This window comes from Lepisosteus platostomus, chromosome 9 (genome assembly GCF_059453375.1).
Source record: "Lepisosteus platostomus isolate fLepPlt1 chromosome 9, fLepPlt1.hap1, whole genome shotgun sequence".
Taxonomy (NCBI): domain Eukaryota; kingdom Metazoa; phylum Chordata; class Actinopteri; order Semionotiformes; family Lepisosteidae; genus Lepisosteus; species Lepisosteus platostomus.
Window position 1 is genome coordinate 2,437,026 of NC_142619.1, and position 18,026 is coordinate 2,455,051.

The window sequence follows — 18,026 nt, forward strand, 5'->3', positions numbered from 1 at the left end:
CGCTCCCACACCAGTCACCCCCCACTGTGTCCCCGCTCCCACACCACTGACCCCCCCACTGTGTCCCCGCTCCTACACCAGTGACCCCCCACTGTGTCCCCGCTCCTACACCAGTGACCCCACTGTGTCCCCGCTCCTACACCAGCGACCCCCCACTGTGTCCCCGCTCCCACACCAGTCACCCCCCACTGTGTCCCCGCTCCCACACCAGTCACCCCCCACTGTGTCCCCGCTCCTACACCAGCGACCCCCCCACTGTGTCCCCGCTCCCACACCAGTCACCCCCCCACTGTGTCCCCGCTCCTACACCAGTGACCCCCACTGTGTCCCCGCTCCTACACCAGTGACCCCACTGTGTCCCCGCTCCTACACCAGCGACCCCCCACTGTGTCCCCGCTCCCACACCAGTCACCCCCCCACTGTGTCCCCGCTCCTACACCAGTGACCCCACTGTGTCCCCGCTCCTACACCAGTGACCCCCACTGTGTCCCCGCTCCTACACCAGTGACCCCCACTGTGTCCCCGCTCCCACACCAGCGACCCCCCCACTGTGTCCCCGCTCCCACACCAGTCACCCCCCACTGTGTCCCCGCTCCCACACCAGCGACCCCCCACTGTGTCCCCGCTCCCACACCAGTGACCCCCCACTGTGTCCCCGCTCCCACACCAGTGACCCCCACTGTGTCCCCGCTCCCACACCAGTGACCCCCCCACTGTGTCCCCGCTCCTACACCAGTGACCCCCCACTGTGTCCCCGCTCCCACACCAGTGACCCCCCACTGTGTCCCCGCTCCCACACCAGCGACCCCCCACTGTGTCCCCGCTCCCACACCAGCGACCCCCCCACTGTGTCCCCGCTCCCACACCAGCGACCCCCCCACTGTGTCCCCGCTCCTACACCAGTGACCCCCCACTGTGTCCCCGCTCCCACACCAGTGACCCCACTGTGTCCCCGCTCCCACACCAGTGACCCCCCACTGTGTCCCCGCTCCCACACCAGTGACCCCCCACTGTGTCCCCGCTCCTACACCAGTGACCCCACTGTGTCCCCGCTCCCACACCAGTGACCCCCCACTGTGTCCCCGCTCCTACACCAGTGACCCCACTGTGTCCCCGCTCCCACACCAGCGACCCCCCACTGTGTCCCCGCTCCTACACCAGTGACCCCACTGTGTCCCCGCTCCCACACCAGTGACCCCCCACTGTGTCCCCGCTCCTACACCAGTGACCCCACTGTGTCCCCGCTCCTACACCAGTGACCCCCACTGTGTCCCCGCTCCTACACCAGTGACCCCACTGTGTCCCCGCTCCTACACCAGTGACCCCCACTGTGTCCCCGCTCCCACACCAGTGACCCTACTGTGTCCCCGCTCCTACACCAGTGACCCCCCCACTGTGTCCCCGCTCCTACACCAGTGACCCCCCACTGTGTCCCCGCTCCCACACCAGCGACCCCCACTGTGTCCCCGCTCCCACACCAGTGACCCCACTGTGTCCCCGCTCCTACACCAGTGACCCCCCACTGTGTCCCCGCTCCTACACCAGTGACCCCCCACTGTGTCCCCGCTCCCACACCAGTGACCCCCCACTGTGTCCCCGCTCCTACACCAGTGACCCCACTGTGTCCCCGCTCCTACACCAGCGACCCCCACTGTGTCCCCGCTCCTACACCAGCCACCCCCCACTGTGTCCCCGCTCCCACACCAGTGACCCCACTGTGTCCCCGCTCCTACACCAGTGACCCCACTGTGTCCCCGCTCCCACACCAGTGACCCCCCACTGTGTCCCCGCTCCTACACCAGTGACCCCACTGTGTCCCCGCTCCTACACCAGCGACCCCCCACTGTGTCCCCGCTCCTACACCAGTCACCCCCCACTGTGTCCCCGCTCCCACACCAGCGACCCCCCCACTGTGTCCCCGCTCCTACACCAGTGACCCCCCCACTGTGTCCCCGCTCCCACACCAGTGACCCCCCACTGTGTCCCCGCTCCCACACCAGTGACCCCCCACTGTGTCCCCGCTCCTACACCAGCGACCCCCCACTGTGTCCCCGCTCCTACACCAGCGACCCCCCACTGTGTCCCCGCTCCCACACCAGTGACCCCACTGTGTCCCCGCTCCCACACCAGCGACCCCCCACTGTGTCCCCGCTCCCACACCAGTGACCCCACTGTGTCCCCGCTCCCACACCAGTGACCCCTCCCCACCACAGAAAGACGACCAAGAAATGGTTTTATTGCAAACACTTCGCAAACGATCGTTTATTATTTTCCCTTTTCGGCAGAGAGAGGTCACTCCCAGCCCACGGAGACGGGCAGGCTGGGCCGCTGTCCCGACGCCCTCTTCCTGCTCTGGAAGGACAGACAGGGGGGGAGGAGGAGAGAGACAGGAAACCGTGAGAGAGACTCGGGGACTGGTCCGAGGGACACTGACCTCTGACCCTCCTCGGCCAGCTGGTCCTGAAGCTCAGCGACTCCAGCCGGCCTCAGGACAGCACAGCTACAGCACAGACAAGTACGGCTCAGTGTCCACAGCCTGGACACTGGACACAGACTCGGAGTCCACAGAGGACAGGCTCAGTGACCACAGTCTGGACACAGACTGTCCTGGCTGCCCAGAGAGGACAGGCTCAGTGACCACAGCCTGGACACACACACTAGATACTGACAGACCTGACCCTCCAGAGAGGACAGGCTCAGTGACCACAGCCTGGACACAGGCAGACCTGGCTGCCCAGAGAGGACAGGCTCAGTGTCCGCAGCCTGGACACAGACACTGGACACAAGTAGACCTAGCTTAGTGTCCACAACTTAGACAGAAACTGGACACAGACAGACCTGGCTCAGTGTCCACAGCCTGGACACAGTGGGAGGGACAGGCAGAGCTGGCTGCCCAGAGAGGACAGGCTCAGTGTCCACAGCCTGGACACAGTGGGAGGGACAGGCAGAGCTGGCTGCCCAGAGAGGACAGGCTCAGTGTCCACAGCCTGGACACAGTGGGAGGGACAGGCAGAGCTGGCTGCCCAGAGAGGACAGGCTCAGTGTCCACAGCTGGCGGGTGTAGAAGACGGACTTGGACAAGGAAGGCTGGCGGGAGACTCACTCAGCGTGACCCTCGCTCTCCTGTCCAGGCGTCCGGGGTCACGTCGCTGGAGACTGGGGGGGTGTTGGAGGGAGGCTGGGAAGACATCAGTGAGGTTAGCGTCATTATTTACAATGGCTGAGAGGACAGAAGGGACAGCGGGACAGAGACAGGCACACACAGAGGGGCAGAGAGAGATGACGCCAGTAACAGGGTGTCAAGACGGGGACACCGAGAGGCAGGAGAACAGAGGAGCAGGGAGAGACACAGCACAGGGGGACAGAAAGAGAGAGGAAGACAGACACAGAAGGGGTGAGAGAGAGAGAGAGAGAGAGAGAGACACACAGCACAGGGGGACAGAAAGAGAGAGGAAGACAGACACAGAAGGGGTGAGAGAGAGACACACAGCACAGGGGGAGAGAGAGAGAGAGAGAGAGAGAGAGAGAGAGAGAGAGAGAGAGAGAGAGAGAGAGAGAGAGAGAGAGAGAGAGAGAGAGAGAGAGAGAGAGAGGTGTGCACGGACACAGCTCGACAAGACCTAGAGCGCAGCAATGCACCCTGGGACAGAGTGTGGCCAGCTACCTGTGCCCCTGCGGCATGACCTCACTGGGCGGGGCGTTGCCCGCGGCGTCTGAGGCCCGGGGCGGGGCCAAGGGGTCCTGAAGAGAACCACCGACAGCAGGAGGTACTGAGGTAGCTGTAGGTACTGCCTGGCTAAAATGACCCCAAAAAAAAAAACAAATCCGTCAAACGATAACCAGACGTTGACAAAAATAACAACTCCGGATCAAACAGGAGGAGGACAGAGCGAGCTCACCTGCTACAGCAGGGCACTGCGGGCCGGGCGCCTGGAGAGGGAGCCCCAGCCCCCCCGGGGGGCGCCCCGCCGGGCCCCTCTGCGTCCCCCTTCCCAGCACGCCTCCCTTCCCCGGCCCCCGCGCTGCCCGGGCGGGTCTTTGAAGGGCCCCCTCGCCCCTGCGCCCCCCCGCCCGCACACGCCGGCGCGGGGCCGCCGTTCCCCTCCGAGGCAGCAGGGGGCGCTGCGCTGGGGGCGGAGGGCAGCTGGGAGCCTGGGGCACACAGTGGGAGAAGCAGGGTCAGAAACACCCACCATCAAGACTCAAACACACAGCCTGTGTGAGAGTGAGTGTGAGAGAGAGAGTGTGAGAGTGTGAGAGAGTGTGAGAGAGTGTGAGAGAGTGTGAGAGAGAGAGTGAGAGTGAGAGAGAGTGTGAGAGAGAGAGTGTGAGAGAGAGAGAGTGTGAGAGAGAGAGAGTGTGAGAGAGTGTGAGAGAGAGTGTGAGTGAGTGTGAGAGAGAGAGAGAGAGTGAGTGTGAGAGAGAGAGAGAGTGAGTGTGAGAGAGAGAGAGAGTGAGTGTGAGAGAGAGAGAGTGTGAGTGTGAGAGAGAGAGAGTGTGAGTGTGAGAGAGAGAGAGTGTGAGTGAGTGTGAGAGAGAGAGAGTGTGAGTGAGTGTGAGAGAGAGAGAGTGTGAGAGAGAGAGTGTGAGAGAGAGAGTGTGAGAGAGAGAGTGTGAGAGAGAGAGTGTGAGAGAGAGAGTGAGAGAGAGAGAATTGAATTGAATTGAATTGAGTGAGTGTGAGTGTGAGAGAGAGTGAGTGAGTGTGAGTGTGAGAGAGAGAGTAATGCTCCAGCCGCCTACAGAATATGTCAATATTTTATAATATGTCTTTGTTGTAAATGTCTGTAATATGTCTGTAGATTTTATTTTACTTCTATTTTTTGTTTTGTTCCCTGTTAATTTTATTATTTTTATTTGCTTTGGCAACACTGATTGTACCCAGCGGTCATGCTAATAAAGCACCTTGAATTGAACTGAATTGAGTGAGTGAGTGGGAGAGAGAGAGAGTGTGAGTGTGAGAGTTTATTTTACTTCTATTTTTTGTTTTGATATGTAAATTTCATTATTTGCATTTGCTTTGGCAACACTGATTGTACCCAGCGGTCATGCTCATAAAGCACCTGGAATTGAATTGAATTGAATTGAGAGAGAGAGAAAGGCAATTAGTCCGACAGAGACACAGACACACACAGAGACACAGAGACACAGAGACACAGAGACACACAGACACAGAGACACACAGACACAGAGACACACAGACACAGAGACACACAGACACACAGACACACAGACACACAGACACACAGACACACAGACACACAGACACACAGACACACAGACACCCTCCACTCCCCTGGCCCGACGATGACCCACCCGGCGGCGACGTCACTTCCTCCTCCCGGGCCGGGGGGCCGGCGTCCGCGCGGGGGGCGGCGGGGCCGGCGGCTTCCGCGGAGCTGCGGAGGGAAACACAAGCGCCACAGCCGCCGCATGAGGGCCGGAGCGAAGAGAGAGGGGGGGACCCCCCGGCCCCGCCCGCCCCGCCCACCCCGGGGCCCCGCCCACGTACCTCTGGGGGCCGGCAGCCGGCTCGTCCTCGGAGAACACCTCCCAGTTGCCCCCCTCCCCCTGGCGGCACTGCTCCCCCCAGCCGCTCGAACCCGAGTCCGCCACCGCCAGGAAGGAGAGATCGGCCGCCCAGCCTGCGGCAGAGGGACGAAGGATCATCAGCGCGGGGCGGACAGGGAACCGGGACCCCCCCCCCCAGGAGGGGCGCGTCTCGGACCCCCGCGGCGGACGGGGGGACACGGGGACAGGGCGACGCGCGAAACCTCGGACCCGCAGCACTGGTGCCGGGCGCATTTCGGACCGCGGTGAAAGTCGGATGTACCGCAGTAACGTGTAAAACCCCCCCCAGTTTCCAGCACAGAACAGAGGACACGTCCAGGTCCGCGCCGCGCCGGGCCCTGCGATTCAGAACCAGCGAGAGCTCCGGTGGGGTGAGGCAGGCCTGTGACTCTGTGGACAAGCAGGCTCATGAATCAGCTCTTCTCCTCCAGCAGAAGTATCGCTCTCCACCGCCAGGCGGCCTCACTGACACGTACTGCTCGTTAACTCTGCCTGCAGGTCACCTGGGAACACTCCTGCACAGCCTGTCCTTGTCCACTCGTCCATCACAGCGCCTCAGCCAGTACAGGGACTAGTGAGCAGGAAGGGCCGCCTCACCTCACAGTTCTCACTAACTCCCCCCTCTGGCCAGTGGAGAGACCAGCATGGAGACTTACGATAAGATGGATCAGATCGCTTTATCGGCCACATACAATGTGTCTCTTCTCAGACCCCAGCCTGCTCTCCAGGAGACACACAGACAGGGAGAGAGAAGCTGGGGGTCAGAGCGCAGGGTCGGCCATTTATACAGCACCCCTGGAGCAGCTGGGGTGAAGGGCCTCGCGCAGGGGCCCCACGGAGTAGGATTCCTCTGCTGGGCCGCGGGATTCGAACCGGCAACCTCCCAGCCACAGGCGCGGGTCCCGAGCCACAGAGCCGCCGTGGTACAAACTGAAGCACTCACAGTCCTTTCGCAAAGCTCGCGATTTTGTGCTTCGCACGGGACGCTTGCTATTTCTCCACGCCGTCCTGCCTGCAGGTCACCTGGGGACATTCCTGCACAGCCTGTCCTTGTCCACTCGTCCGTCACAGCGCCTCAGCCAGTACAGGGACTAGTGAGCAGGAAGGGCCGCCTCACCTCGCAGTTCTCACTAACTCCCCCCTCTGGCCAGTGGAGAGACCAGGGCTTTCTCACAACATCAAGTTCAACAGCCTGTCCTTGTCCACTCGTCCATCACAGCGCCTCAGCCAGTACAGGGACGAGTGAGCAGGAAGGGCCGCCTCACCTCCCAGCTCGTGTGCTCCTCTGCGGGTCTCCTCCAGTCTGTGGTGGCGGTCGGGGGTTTTACACTTTGCGCTGCGAGTTTCTATTTCTACTGCGGTTCTACGGCTGGTCCCTCGGAGGAGACGTCAAACCGAGGTCCTGACTCTCTGTGGTCATGAACAATCCCAGGGGTGTCTCTCGACAAGAGTAGGGGTGTTACCCCAGTGTCCTGGCCCAATTCCCCCCTGGCCTTTACCCCTCATGGCCTCCTAATAACCCCCCTCTCTGAACTGGCTCCATCCCTCTGCTCTCCTCTCCTCTCCCCAGAGGCAGAGAGCACAGTCACCAGGAGGAGAGAGCAGGGGAGGCAGACAGCGCTCATTCCAGTCTCAATCCATAACACTCCCATCAGGGAGACAGTATGGGGAACCAACTTCACATAAACGCATCTATCCCATATCAGCAGTCATATCACCCTACAACTCACAACTGGTAATCCACTGGAGCCCAGCAGGTGGGAGCCTGGCCAGTACCTGGAGGGGAGACTCCTGGGAAAGCTGAGGCTGCTGCTGGGAGAGGTGTGAGTGGGGCCAGCAGGGGGCGCTCTCACCCTGCGGTCTGTGTGGGTCCTCATGCCCCAGTATAGTGACGGGGACACTAGACTGTAAACAGGCGCCGTCCTTCAGATGAGACGTCAAACCGAGGTCCTGACTCTCTGTGGTCATTAACAATCCCGGGGTGTCTCTCGACAAGAGTAGGGGTGTTACCCCAGTGTCCTGGCCAAATTTCCCCCCTGGCCTTTACCCCTCATGGCCTCCTAATAACCCCCCTCTCTGAACTGGCTCCATCCCTCTGCTCTCCTCCCCACTGAGAGCTGGTGTGTGTGAGAGGACTGGAGCATCATCCAGGTGGGGCTGCACACTGGTGGGGGTAGTGGGATTCCCCCTGACCTGGGAAGAGCTCTGAGTGGAGGGTCCAGACAGGGGCTGTAGAAGTGTGAGGGACTACTATGATTGTGTGGTGCTCTGAAATGCACCCCGCAACACTGCTTCCTTCCAGACCCCAAAATAACCTAACGGGGGTGCCGATTCTGCCAGTGGGTCCAGTCCCGTCCCAGACTCACCCTCTCCGGAGTCCCGACTCTGCTGCCCGCCCCGGCCCGCCGCGCGGGGCTCCTCCTCGCCCCCGCCGCGCTCCTCCTCCTCCTCCTCCTCCTCGGAGTCGGCGCTGCCCCGGCTGTCCGTGCTGTCCGAGGTCCTGGAGGAGAGACGGACACCGGCCGGCAGGACAGTGAGCTCCGCCCCTCCCCTCCACCCCCCCCACGGCGAGCTGCACTCCGGCGCCCCCCCCACCTGCAGCTGTTGGGCACCGTCCCCGAGGAGACGCGCGGTTCTGCATCGGCCCAGGAGTCCTCCTCGCCATCTTCATCGTCCTCTCCGTCATCATCGAACTGCTGGATCTTCTCCTTACAGCACAACTCAAACAGGGTGGACTGAGACTGGAGAGAGAGAGAGGGGTTCATACAGACACACTGACTGGACACTCCAGTACATGAACACTGCACTGAGAGAGAGAGGGGTTCATACAGACACACTGACTGGACACTCCAGTACATTAACACTGCACTGAGAGAGAGAGGGGTTCATACAGACACACTGACTGGACACTCCAGTACATTAACACTGCACTGAGAGAGAGAGAGGGGTTCATACAGACACACTGACTGGACACTCCAGTACATTAACACTGCACTGAGAGAGAGAGGGGTTCATACAGACACACTGACTGCACACTCCAGTACATTAACACTGCACTGAGAGAGAGAGAGGGGTTAATACAGACACACTGACTGGACACTCCAGTACATTAACACTGCACTGAGAGAGAGAGGGGTTCATACAGACACACTGACTGGACACTCCAGTACATTAACACTGCACTGAGAGAGAGAGGGGTTCATACAGACACACTGACTGGACACTCCAGTACATTAACACTGCACTGAGAGAGAGAGGGGTTAATACAGACACACTGACTGGACACTCCAGTACATTAACACTGCACTGAGAGAGAGAGAGGGGTTAATACAGACACACTGACTGGACACTCCAGTACATTAACACTGCACTGAGAGAGAGGGGTTAATACAGACACACTGACTGGACACTCCAGTACATTAACACTGTACTAAGAGAGAGAGGGGTTAATACAGACACACTGACTGGACACTCCAGTACATTAACACTGTACTGAGAGAGAGAGGGGTTAATACAGACACACTGACTGGACACTCCAGTACATGAACACTGCACTGAGAGAGAGAGGGGTTCATACAGACACACTGACTGGACACTCCAGTACATTAACACTGCACTGAGAGAGAGAGGGGTTAATACAGACACACTGACTGGACACTCCAGTACATTAACACTGCACTGAGAGAGAGAGGGGTTCATACACACTGACTGGTCACTCCAGTACATGAACACTGCACTGAGAGAGAGAGGGGTTAATACACACACACTGACTGGACACTCCAGTACATGAACACTGCACTGAGAGAGAGAGGGGTTCATACAGACACACTGACTGGACACTCCAGTACATTAACACTGCACTGAGAGAGAGAGGGGTTAATACAGACACACTGACTGGACACTCCAGTACATGAACACTGCACTGAGAGAGAGGGGTTCATACAGACACACTGACTGGACACTCCAGTACATTAACACTGCACTGAGAGAGAGGGGTTCATACAGACACACTGACTGGACACTCCAGTACATGAACACTGCACTGAGAGAGAGAGGGGTTCATACAGACACACTGACTGGACACTCCAGTACATTAACACTGCACTGAGAGAGAGAGGGGTTAATACAGACACACTGACTGGACACTCCAGTACATTAACACTGCACTGAGAGAGAGAGAGGGGTTCATACAGACACACTGACTGGACACTCCAGTACATTAACACTGCACTGAGAGAGAGAGGGGTTCATACAGACACACTGACTGGACACTCCAGTACATGAACACTGCACTGAGAGAGAGAGGGGTTCATACAGACACACTGACTGGACACTCCAGTACATTAACACTGCACTGAGAGAGAGGGGTTCATACAGACACACTGACTGGACACTCCAGGACATGAACACTGCACTGAGAGAGAGAGGGGTTCATACAGACACACTGACTGGACACTCCAGTACATTAACACTGCACTGAGAGAGAGGGGTTCATACAGACACACTGACTGGACACTCCAGGACATGAACACTGCACTGAGAGAGAGGGGGGGTTACTTACAGATTCGCTGTCGGTGTCCAGGAGAAAGGCGATGCTGGAAGCCTTGTCGAACGGCGCGCTGGAAGAGGAGAGCGAAGGCGAGAGTGAGGAAGGAGGAGAGACTCCAGACCGGAGAGTCACATGAGGAACGAGGGGAGGGGAGACTCAGCAGGCAGAGGCGGACAGACAGCGCCCCCCTGTGGCCTCTCCCTTGCCCGCAGACTGCTGGGACAGGCGCCCGCCCTACGTACAGGCTGGGCACTAGGCTCCACGGGCTCGAACCCGGGCTGTGGCCCAAGCTCTGTCCCGGCGCGATGGCGCCCCCCTGTGGCCTCTCACTTGCCTGCAGGCCCGGGGGGCGTGATGTCAGAGAAGGGGCGCACCTCTCCTCCCATCAGCGCTGACCCCTCCTGACCCCTCCCTCTGTCCATCGGGTCCGAGAGTCCGTCTGGCTGACCCCCCCGCCCCACCCCATACCCGGCAGGAGGCAAGTCTGAATAGGACACCCCCCCCCCCCCGAAAACCAAAAGATGATCTGAACCCCAAACCAGGAAGCGGTCAAAATAAACGTGAGACAGTCAGACAACGCGTTTCCCTGCGGCAGATGGGCAACACAGCGCCACCTAGTGGAGTCTGGAGAGTTACCTTAGCAAGAGACGGAGTTTGACACTGGACAGGAGACACACAGACGCAGAGAGGGAGGGTCAGACAGACAGAGGGAGACAGAGAGAGGGGGGTTAATTAGCTGGACATCAGAGAAAAACAGACTAGAAAAGGGCAAGACAGACCGCCTGCAGCAGAGAGGCTGCGTGGACAGACACAGACACAGACCTGGCCATCAGAGAGACAGAGACAGAGACAGACCACCTGCAGCAGAGAGACTGCGTGGACAGACACAGACACAGACCTGGCCATCAGAGAGACAGAGACAGAGACAGAGACAGACCGCCTGCAGCAGAGAGACTGCGTGGACAGACACAGACACAGACCTGGCCATCAGAGAGACAGAGACAGAGACAGACCACCTGCAGCAGAGAGACTGCGTGGACAGACACAGACACAGACCTGGCCATCAGAGAGACAGAGACAGAGACAGAGACAGACCGCCTGCAGCAGAGAGACTGCGTGGACAGACACAGACACAGACCTGGCCATCAGAGAGACAGAGACAGAGACAGACCACCTGCAGCAGAGAGACTGCGTGGACAGACACAGACACAGACCTGGCCATCAGAGAGACAGAGACAGAGACAGACCGCCTGCAGCAGAGAGGCCGCGTGGACAGACACAGACACAGACCTGGCCATCAGAGAGACAGAGACAGAGACAGAGACAGAGACAGACCGCCTGCAGCAGAGAGACTGCGTGGACAGACACAGACACAGACCTGGCCATCAGAGAGACAGAGACAGAGACAGACCGCCTGCAGCAGAGAGGCCGCGTGGACAGACACAGACCTGGCCATCAGAGAGACAGAGACAGAGATGGGCAGTCCCACAGAGACAGAGAGAGAGACAGAGAGAGGCAATGAGTCCAACAGACAGAGGGAAAGAGAAAGACAGAAAAAGCAAGAAAGGAATTCAGTTACTTGACATTCTCCTCCTCTTCCCCGAATTCTTCATCATTGAATCCAAAGTGATCAACAAAGTTAGGTGTCATTTGCTGAATCTGGTACTCTACAAACGCCTGCGAAACACAGAGAGAGGGGTTAATACACACACACTGACTGGACACTCCAGTACATCAACACTGCACTGAGAGAGAGGGGTTAATACAGACACACTGACTGGACACTCCAGTACATCAACACTGCACTGAGAGAGAGGGGTTAATACAGACACACTGACTGGACACTCCAGTAGATTAACACTGCACTGAGAGAGAGAGGGGTTAATACACACACACTGACTGGACACTCCAGTACATTAACACTGCACTGAGAGAGAGAGGGGTTAATACACACACACTGACTGGACACTCCAGTACATTAACACTGCACTGAGAGAGAGAGGGGTTCATACAGACACACTGACTGGACACTCCAGTACAGTAACACTGCACTGAGAGAGAGAGGGGTTAATACACACACACTGACTGGACACTCCAGTACATTAACACTGCACTGAGAGAGAGAGAGGGGTTAATACAGACACACTGACTGGACACTCCAGTACATTAACACTGCACTGAGAGAGAGAGGGGTTCATACAGACACACTGACTGGACACTCCAGTACATTAACACTGCACTGAGAGAGAGAGGGGGGTTAATACAGACACACTGACTGGACACTCCAGTACATTAACACTGCACTGAGAGAGAGAGGGGTTCATACAGACACACTGACTGACTGGACACTCCAGTACATTAACACTGCACTGAGAGAGAGGGGTTCATACAGACACACTGACTGGACACTCCAGTACATTAACACTGCACTGAGAGAGAGAGGGGTTAATACAGACACACTGACTGGACACTCCAGTACATTAACACTGCACTGAGAGAGAGTGGTTCATACAGACACACTGACTGGACACTCCAGTACATTAACACTGCACTGAGAGAGAGAGGGGTTAATACAGACACACTGACTGGACACTCCAGTACATTAACACTGCACTGAGAGAGAGAGGGGTTAATACAGACACACTGACTGGACACTCCAGTACATTAACACTGCACTGAGAGAGAGGAAGTTATCACCTGCTGTAACACAGTCTCCTGAGGGAACCCAAACTCCTTCAGCTCCGAGTCTTCGTCGTCACTGGAGGAGTGAAGCAGCTGGACACTGTCCTGAGGGGGAGACATGGGAGAGGAGACAAGGCGACAGAGGAGGGGGAGGAGATGGGAGGTGAGAAATGGAGGGTTGAATATTTCATGGCTTTACATGAAGATGGGACGATATCAATAGAAATGTACCATGATTACAGAAGAAAAGACGATGACAAATGTCCACATGAAAAGTAGCCAAAGTTAAGAAACCAAAATAAGAGAGATGACGCCTGGGGCTGATGGTGATGGTGATGATGAAGGGGCTGATGAAGGGCTGATTGTGATGGTGATGAAGGTGGCGCTGGGGGTGATGAAGGGGCTGATTGTGAAGGGGGTGATGAAGGGGCCGATTGTGAAGGGGGTGATGAAGGGGCCGATTGTGAAGGGGGTGATGAAGGGGCTGTTGTGAAGGGGGTGATGAAGGGGCTGTTGTGAAGGGGGTGATGAAGGAGCTGATTGTGATGGGGGTGATGAAGGAGCTGATTGTGATGGGGGTGATGGTGATGAAGGGGCTGATTGTGATGGGGGTGATGAAGGGGCTGATTGTGAAGGGGGTGATGGTAATGAAGGAGCTGATTGTGAAGGGGGTGATGGTAATGAAGGGGCTGATTGTGATGGGGGTGATGGTAATGAAGGGGCTGATTGTGATGGGGGTGATGGTGATGAAGGGGCTGATTGTGATGGAGGTGATGGTGATGAAGGGGCTGATTGTGATGGGGGTGATGGTGATGAAGGGGCTGATTGTGATGGGGGTGATGAAGGGGCTGATTGTGAAGGGGCTGATTGTGATGGGGGTGATGGTAATGAAGGGGCTGATTGTGATGGGGGTGATGGTGATGAAGGGGCTGATTGTGATGGAGGTGATGGTGATGAAGGGGCTGATTGTGATGGGGGTGATGAAGGGGCTGATTGTGATGGGGGTGATGAAGGAGCTGATTGTGAAGGGGGTGATGGTGATGAAGGAGCTGATTGTGATGGAGGTGATGGTGATGAAGGAGCTGATTGTGATGGGGGTGATGGTGATGAAGGGGCTGATTGTGATGGGGGTGATGAAGGGGCTGATTGTGAAGGGGGTGATGAAGGGGCTGATTGTGAAGGGGGTGATGAAGGGGCTGTTGTGAAGGGGGTGATGAAGGAGCTGATTGTGATGGGGGTGATGAAGGAGCTGATTGTGATGGGGGTGATGGTGATGAAGGGGCTGATTGTGATGGGGGTGATGAAGGAGCTGATTGTGATGGGGGTGATGAAGGAGCTGATTGTGATGGGGGTGATGGTGATGAAGGGGCTGATTGTGATGGGAGTGATGAAGGGGCTGATTGTGAAGGGGGTGATGGTGATGAAGGGGCTGATTGTGATGGGGGTGATGAAGGGGCTGATTGTGAAGGGGGTGATGGTAATGAAGGAGCTGATTGTGATGGGGGTGATGGTGATGAAGGGGCTGATTGTGATGGGGGTGATGAAGGGGCTGATTGTGAAGGGGGTGATGGTAATGAAGGGGCTGATTGTGATGGGGGTGATGAAGGAGCTGATTGTGAAGGGGGTGATGGTGATGAAGGAGCTGATTGTGATGGAGGTGATGGTGATGAAGGAGCTGATTGTGATGGGGGTGATGGTGATGAAGGGGCTGATTGTGATGGGGGTGATGGTGATGAAGGGGCTGATTGTGATGGGAGTGATGAAGGAGCTGATTGTGATGGAGGTGATGGTGATGAAGGGGCTGATTGTGATGGGGGTAATGAAGGGGCTGATTGTGATGGGGGTGATGAAGGAGCTGATTGTGATGGAGGTGATGGTGATGAAGGAGCTGATTGTGATGGGGGTGATGAAGGAGCTGATTGTGATGGGGGTGATGGTGATGAAGGAGCTGATTGTGATGGGGGTGATGGTGATGAAGGGGCTGATTGTGATGGGGGTGATGAAGGAGCTGATTGTGATGGAGGTGATGGTGATGAAGGGGCTGATTGTGAAGGGGGTGATGAAGGGGCTGTTGTGATGGGGGTGATGGTGATGAAGGAGCTGATTGTGATGGGGGTGATGGTAATGAAGGAGCTGATTGTGATGGGGTGATGGTGATGAAGGAGCTGTTGTGAAGGGGGTGATGAAGGGGCTGATTGTGAAGGGGGTGATGGTGATGAAGGGGCTGTTGTGAAGGGGGTGATGAAGGGGCTGTTGTGAAGGGGGTGATGGTGATGAAGGAGCTGATTGTGAAGGGGGTGATGGTGATGAAGGAGCTGATTGTGATGGAGGTGATGGTGATGAAGGGGCTGTTGTGAAGGGGGTGATGAAGGGGCTGATTGTGATGGGGGTGATGAAGGAGCTGATTGTGATGGAGGTGATGGTGATGAAGGGGCTGATTGTGAAGGGGGTGATGAAGGGGCTGATTGTGAAGGGGGTGATGGTGATGAAGGAGCTGATTGTGATGGGGGTGATGGTGATGAAGGAGCTGATTGTGATGAGGGTGATGAAGGAGCTGATTGTGATGGAGGTGATGGTGATGAAGGGGCTGATTGTGAAGGGGGTGATGAAGGGGCTGATTGTGAAGGGGGTGATGAAGGGGCTGATTGTGATGGGGGTGATGGTGATGAAGGGGGTGATGGTGATGAAGGAGCTGATTGTGATGGGGGTGATGGTGATGAAGGAGCTGTTGTGAAGGGGGTGATGAAGGGGCTGTTGTGAAGGGGGTGATGAAGGGGGTGATGAAGGGGCTGTTGTGATGGGGGTGATGGTGATGAAGGAGCTGATTGTGATGGAGGTGATGGTGATGAAGGGGCTGTTGTGAAGGGGGTGATGAAGGAGCTGATTGTGATGGGGGTGATGGTGATGAAGGGGCTGATTGTGATGGGGGTGATGAAGGAGCTGATTGTGATGGGGGTGATGGTGATGAAGGGGCTGATTGTGATGGGGGTGATGGTGATGAAGGAGCAGTTGTGAAGGGGGTGATGAAGGGGCTGTTGTGAAGGGGGTGATGAAGGGGCTGATTGTGAAGGGAGTGATGAAGGGGCTGATTGTGAAGGGGGTGATGGTGATGAAGGGGCTGATTGTGATGGGGGTGATGAAGGAGCTGATTGTGATGGGGGTGATGGTGATGAAGGGGCTGATTGTGATGGGGGTGATGAAGGGGCTGATTGTGAAGGGGGTGATGGTGATGAAGGAGCTGATTGTGATGGAGGTGATGGTGATGAAGGGGCTGTTGTGAAGGGGGTGATGAAGGAGCTGATTGTGATGGGGGTGATGGTGATGAAGGGGCTGATTGTGATGGGGGTGATGAAGGAGCTGATTGTGATGGGGGTGATGGTGATGAAGGAGCTGATTGTGATGGGGGTGATGGTGATGAAGGGGCTGATTGTGAAGGGGGTGATGAAGGGGCTGTTGTGATGGGGGTGATGGTAATGAAGGAGCTGATTGTGATGGAGGTGATGGTGATGAAGGGGCTGTTGTGAAGGGGGTGATGAAGGAGCTGATTGTGATGGGGGTGATGGTGATGAAGGGGCTGATTGTGATGGGGGTGATGAAGGAGCTGATTGTGATGGAGGTGATGGTGATGAAGGGGCTGTTGTGAAGGGGGTGATGAAGGGGCTGATTGTGATGGGGGTGATGAAGGAGCTGATTGTGATGGGGGTGATGGTGATGAAGGGGCTGATTGTGATGGGGGTGATGAAGGGGCTGATTGTGAAGGGGGTGATGGTGATGAAGGAGCTGATTGTGATGGAGGTGATGGTGATGAAGGGGCTGTTGTGAAGGGGGTGATGAAGGAGCTGATTGTGAAGGGGGTGATGGTGATGAAGGAGCTGATTGTGATGGAGGTGATGGTGATGAAGGGGCTGTTGTGAAGGGGGTGATGAAGGAGCTGATTGTGATGGGGGTGATGAAGGAGCTGATTGTGATGGGGGTGATGAAGGAGCTGATTGTGATGGGGGTGATGGTGATGAAGGGGCTGATTGTGATGGGGGTGATGAAGGAGCTGATTGTGATGGGGGTGATGAAGGAGCTGATTGTGATGGGGGTGATGGTGATGAAGGGGCTGATTGTGATGGGAGTGATGAAGGGGCTGATTGTGAAGGGGGTGATGGTGATGAAGGAGCTGATTGTGATGAGGGTGATGAAGGAGCTGATTGTGATGGGGGTGATGGTGATGAAGGGGCTGATTGTGATGGGGGTGATGAAGGGGCTGATTGTGAAGGGGGTGATGGTGATGAAGGAGCTGATTGTGATGGAGGTGATGGTGATGAAGGGGCTGATTGTGATGGGGGTGATGAAGGAGCTGATTGTGAAGGGGGTGATGGTGATGAAGGAGCTGATTGTGATGGGGGTGATGGTGATGAAGGGGCTGATTGTGATGGGGGTGATGAAGGGGCTGATTGTGAAGGGGGTGATGGTGATGAAGGAGCTGATTGTGATGGAGGTGATGGTGATGAAGGGGCTGTTGTGAAGGGGGTGATGAAGGAGCTGATTGTGATGGGGGTGATGGTGATGAAGGGGCTGATTGTGATGGGGGTGATGAAGGAGCTGATTGTGATGGGGGTGATGGTGATGAAGGGGCTGATTGTGATGGGGGTGATGGTGATGAAGGAGCAGTTGTGAAGGGGGTGATGAAGGGGCTGATTGTGAAGGGAGTGATGAAGGGGCTGATTGTGAAGGGGGTGATGGTGATGAAGGGGCTGATTGTGATGGGGGTGATGAAGGAGCTGATTGTGATGGGGGTGATGGTGATGAAGGGGCTGATTGTGATGGGGGTGATGAAGGGGCTGATTGTGAAGGGGGTGATGGTGATGAAGGAGCTGATTGTGATGGAGGTGATGGTGATGAAGGGGCTGTTGTGAAGGGGGTGATGAAGGAGCTGATTGTGATGGGGGTGATGGTGATGAAGGGGCTGATTGTGATGGGGGTGATGAAGGAGCTGATTGTGATGGGGGTGATGAAGGAGCTGATTGTGATGGGGGTGATGGTGATGAAGGAGCTGATTGTGATGGGGGTGATGGTGATGAAGGGGCTGATTGTGAAGGGGGTGATGAAGGGGCTGTTGTGATGGGGGTGATGGTAATGAAGGAGCTGATTGTGATGGAGGTGATGGTGATGAAGGGGCTGTTGTGAAGGGGGTGATGAAGGAGCTGATTGTGATGGGGGTGATGGTGATGAAGGG

At 56.7% G+C, this 18,026-nt stretch overlaps 1 protein-coding gene across 5 annotated transcripts in view; it reads right to left on the reverse strand.

The window, feature by feature from the left end:
- Positions 1–2,232: 2,232 nt before the first annotated feature.
- LOC148654357 (serine/threonine-protein phosphatase 6 regulatory subunit 1-like) overlaps positions 2,233–18,026 on the reverse strand; it is a 37,875-nt gene continuing 22,081 nt past the window's right edge. For 3 of the 5 annotated variants that reach the window (XM_088646450.1, XM_088646452.1, XM_088646451.1), the window contains 12 exons: positions 12,818–12,907; positions 11,700–11,797; positions 10,757–10,780; positions 10,133–10,190; positions 8,167–8,312; positions 7,938–8,071; positions 5,513–5,645; positions 5,317–5,399; positions 3,900–4,152; positions 3,665–3,796; positions 3,104–3,178; positions 2,233–2,352 (listed from right to left, as the gene is read on the reverse strand). In XM_088646450.1, coding sequence (XP_088502576.1) covers positions 3,142–3,178; positions 3,665–3,796; positions 3,900–4,152; positions 5,317–5,399; positions 5,513–5,645; positions 7,938–8,071; positions 8,167–8,312; positions 10,133–10,190; positions 10,757–10,780; positions 11,700–11,797; positions 12,818–12,907 — 1,188 coding nt within the window. In that variant the 3' untranslated portion in view covers positions 2,233–2,352; positions 3,104–3,141. The remainder of the gene's footprint in view (positions 2,353–3,103; positions 3,179–3,664; positions 3,797–3,899; positions 4,153–5,316; positions 5,400–5,512; positions 5,646–7,937; positions 8,072–8,166; positions 8,313–10,132; positions 10,191–10,756; positions 10,781–11,699; positions 11,798–12,817; positions 12,908–18,026) is intronic. The other 2 variants (XM_088646453.1, XM_088646454.1) reach the window with 2 other exon arrangements.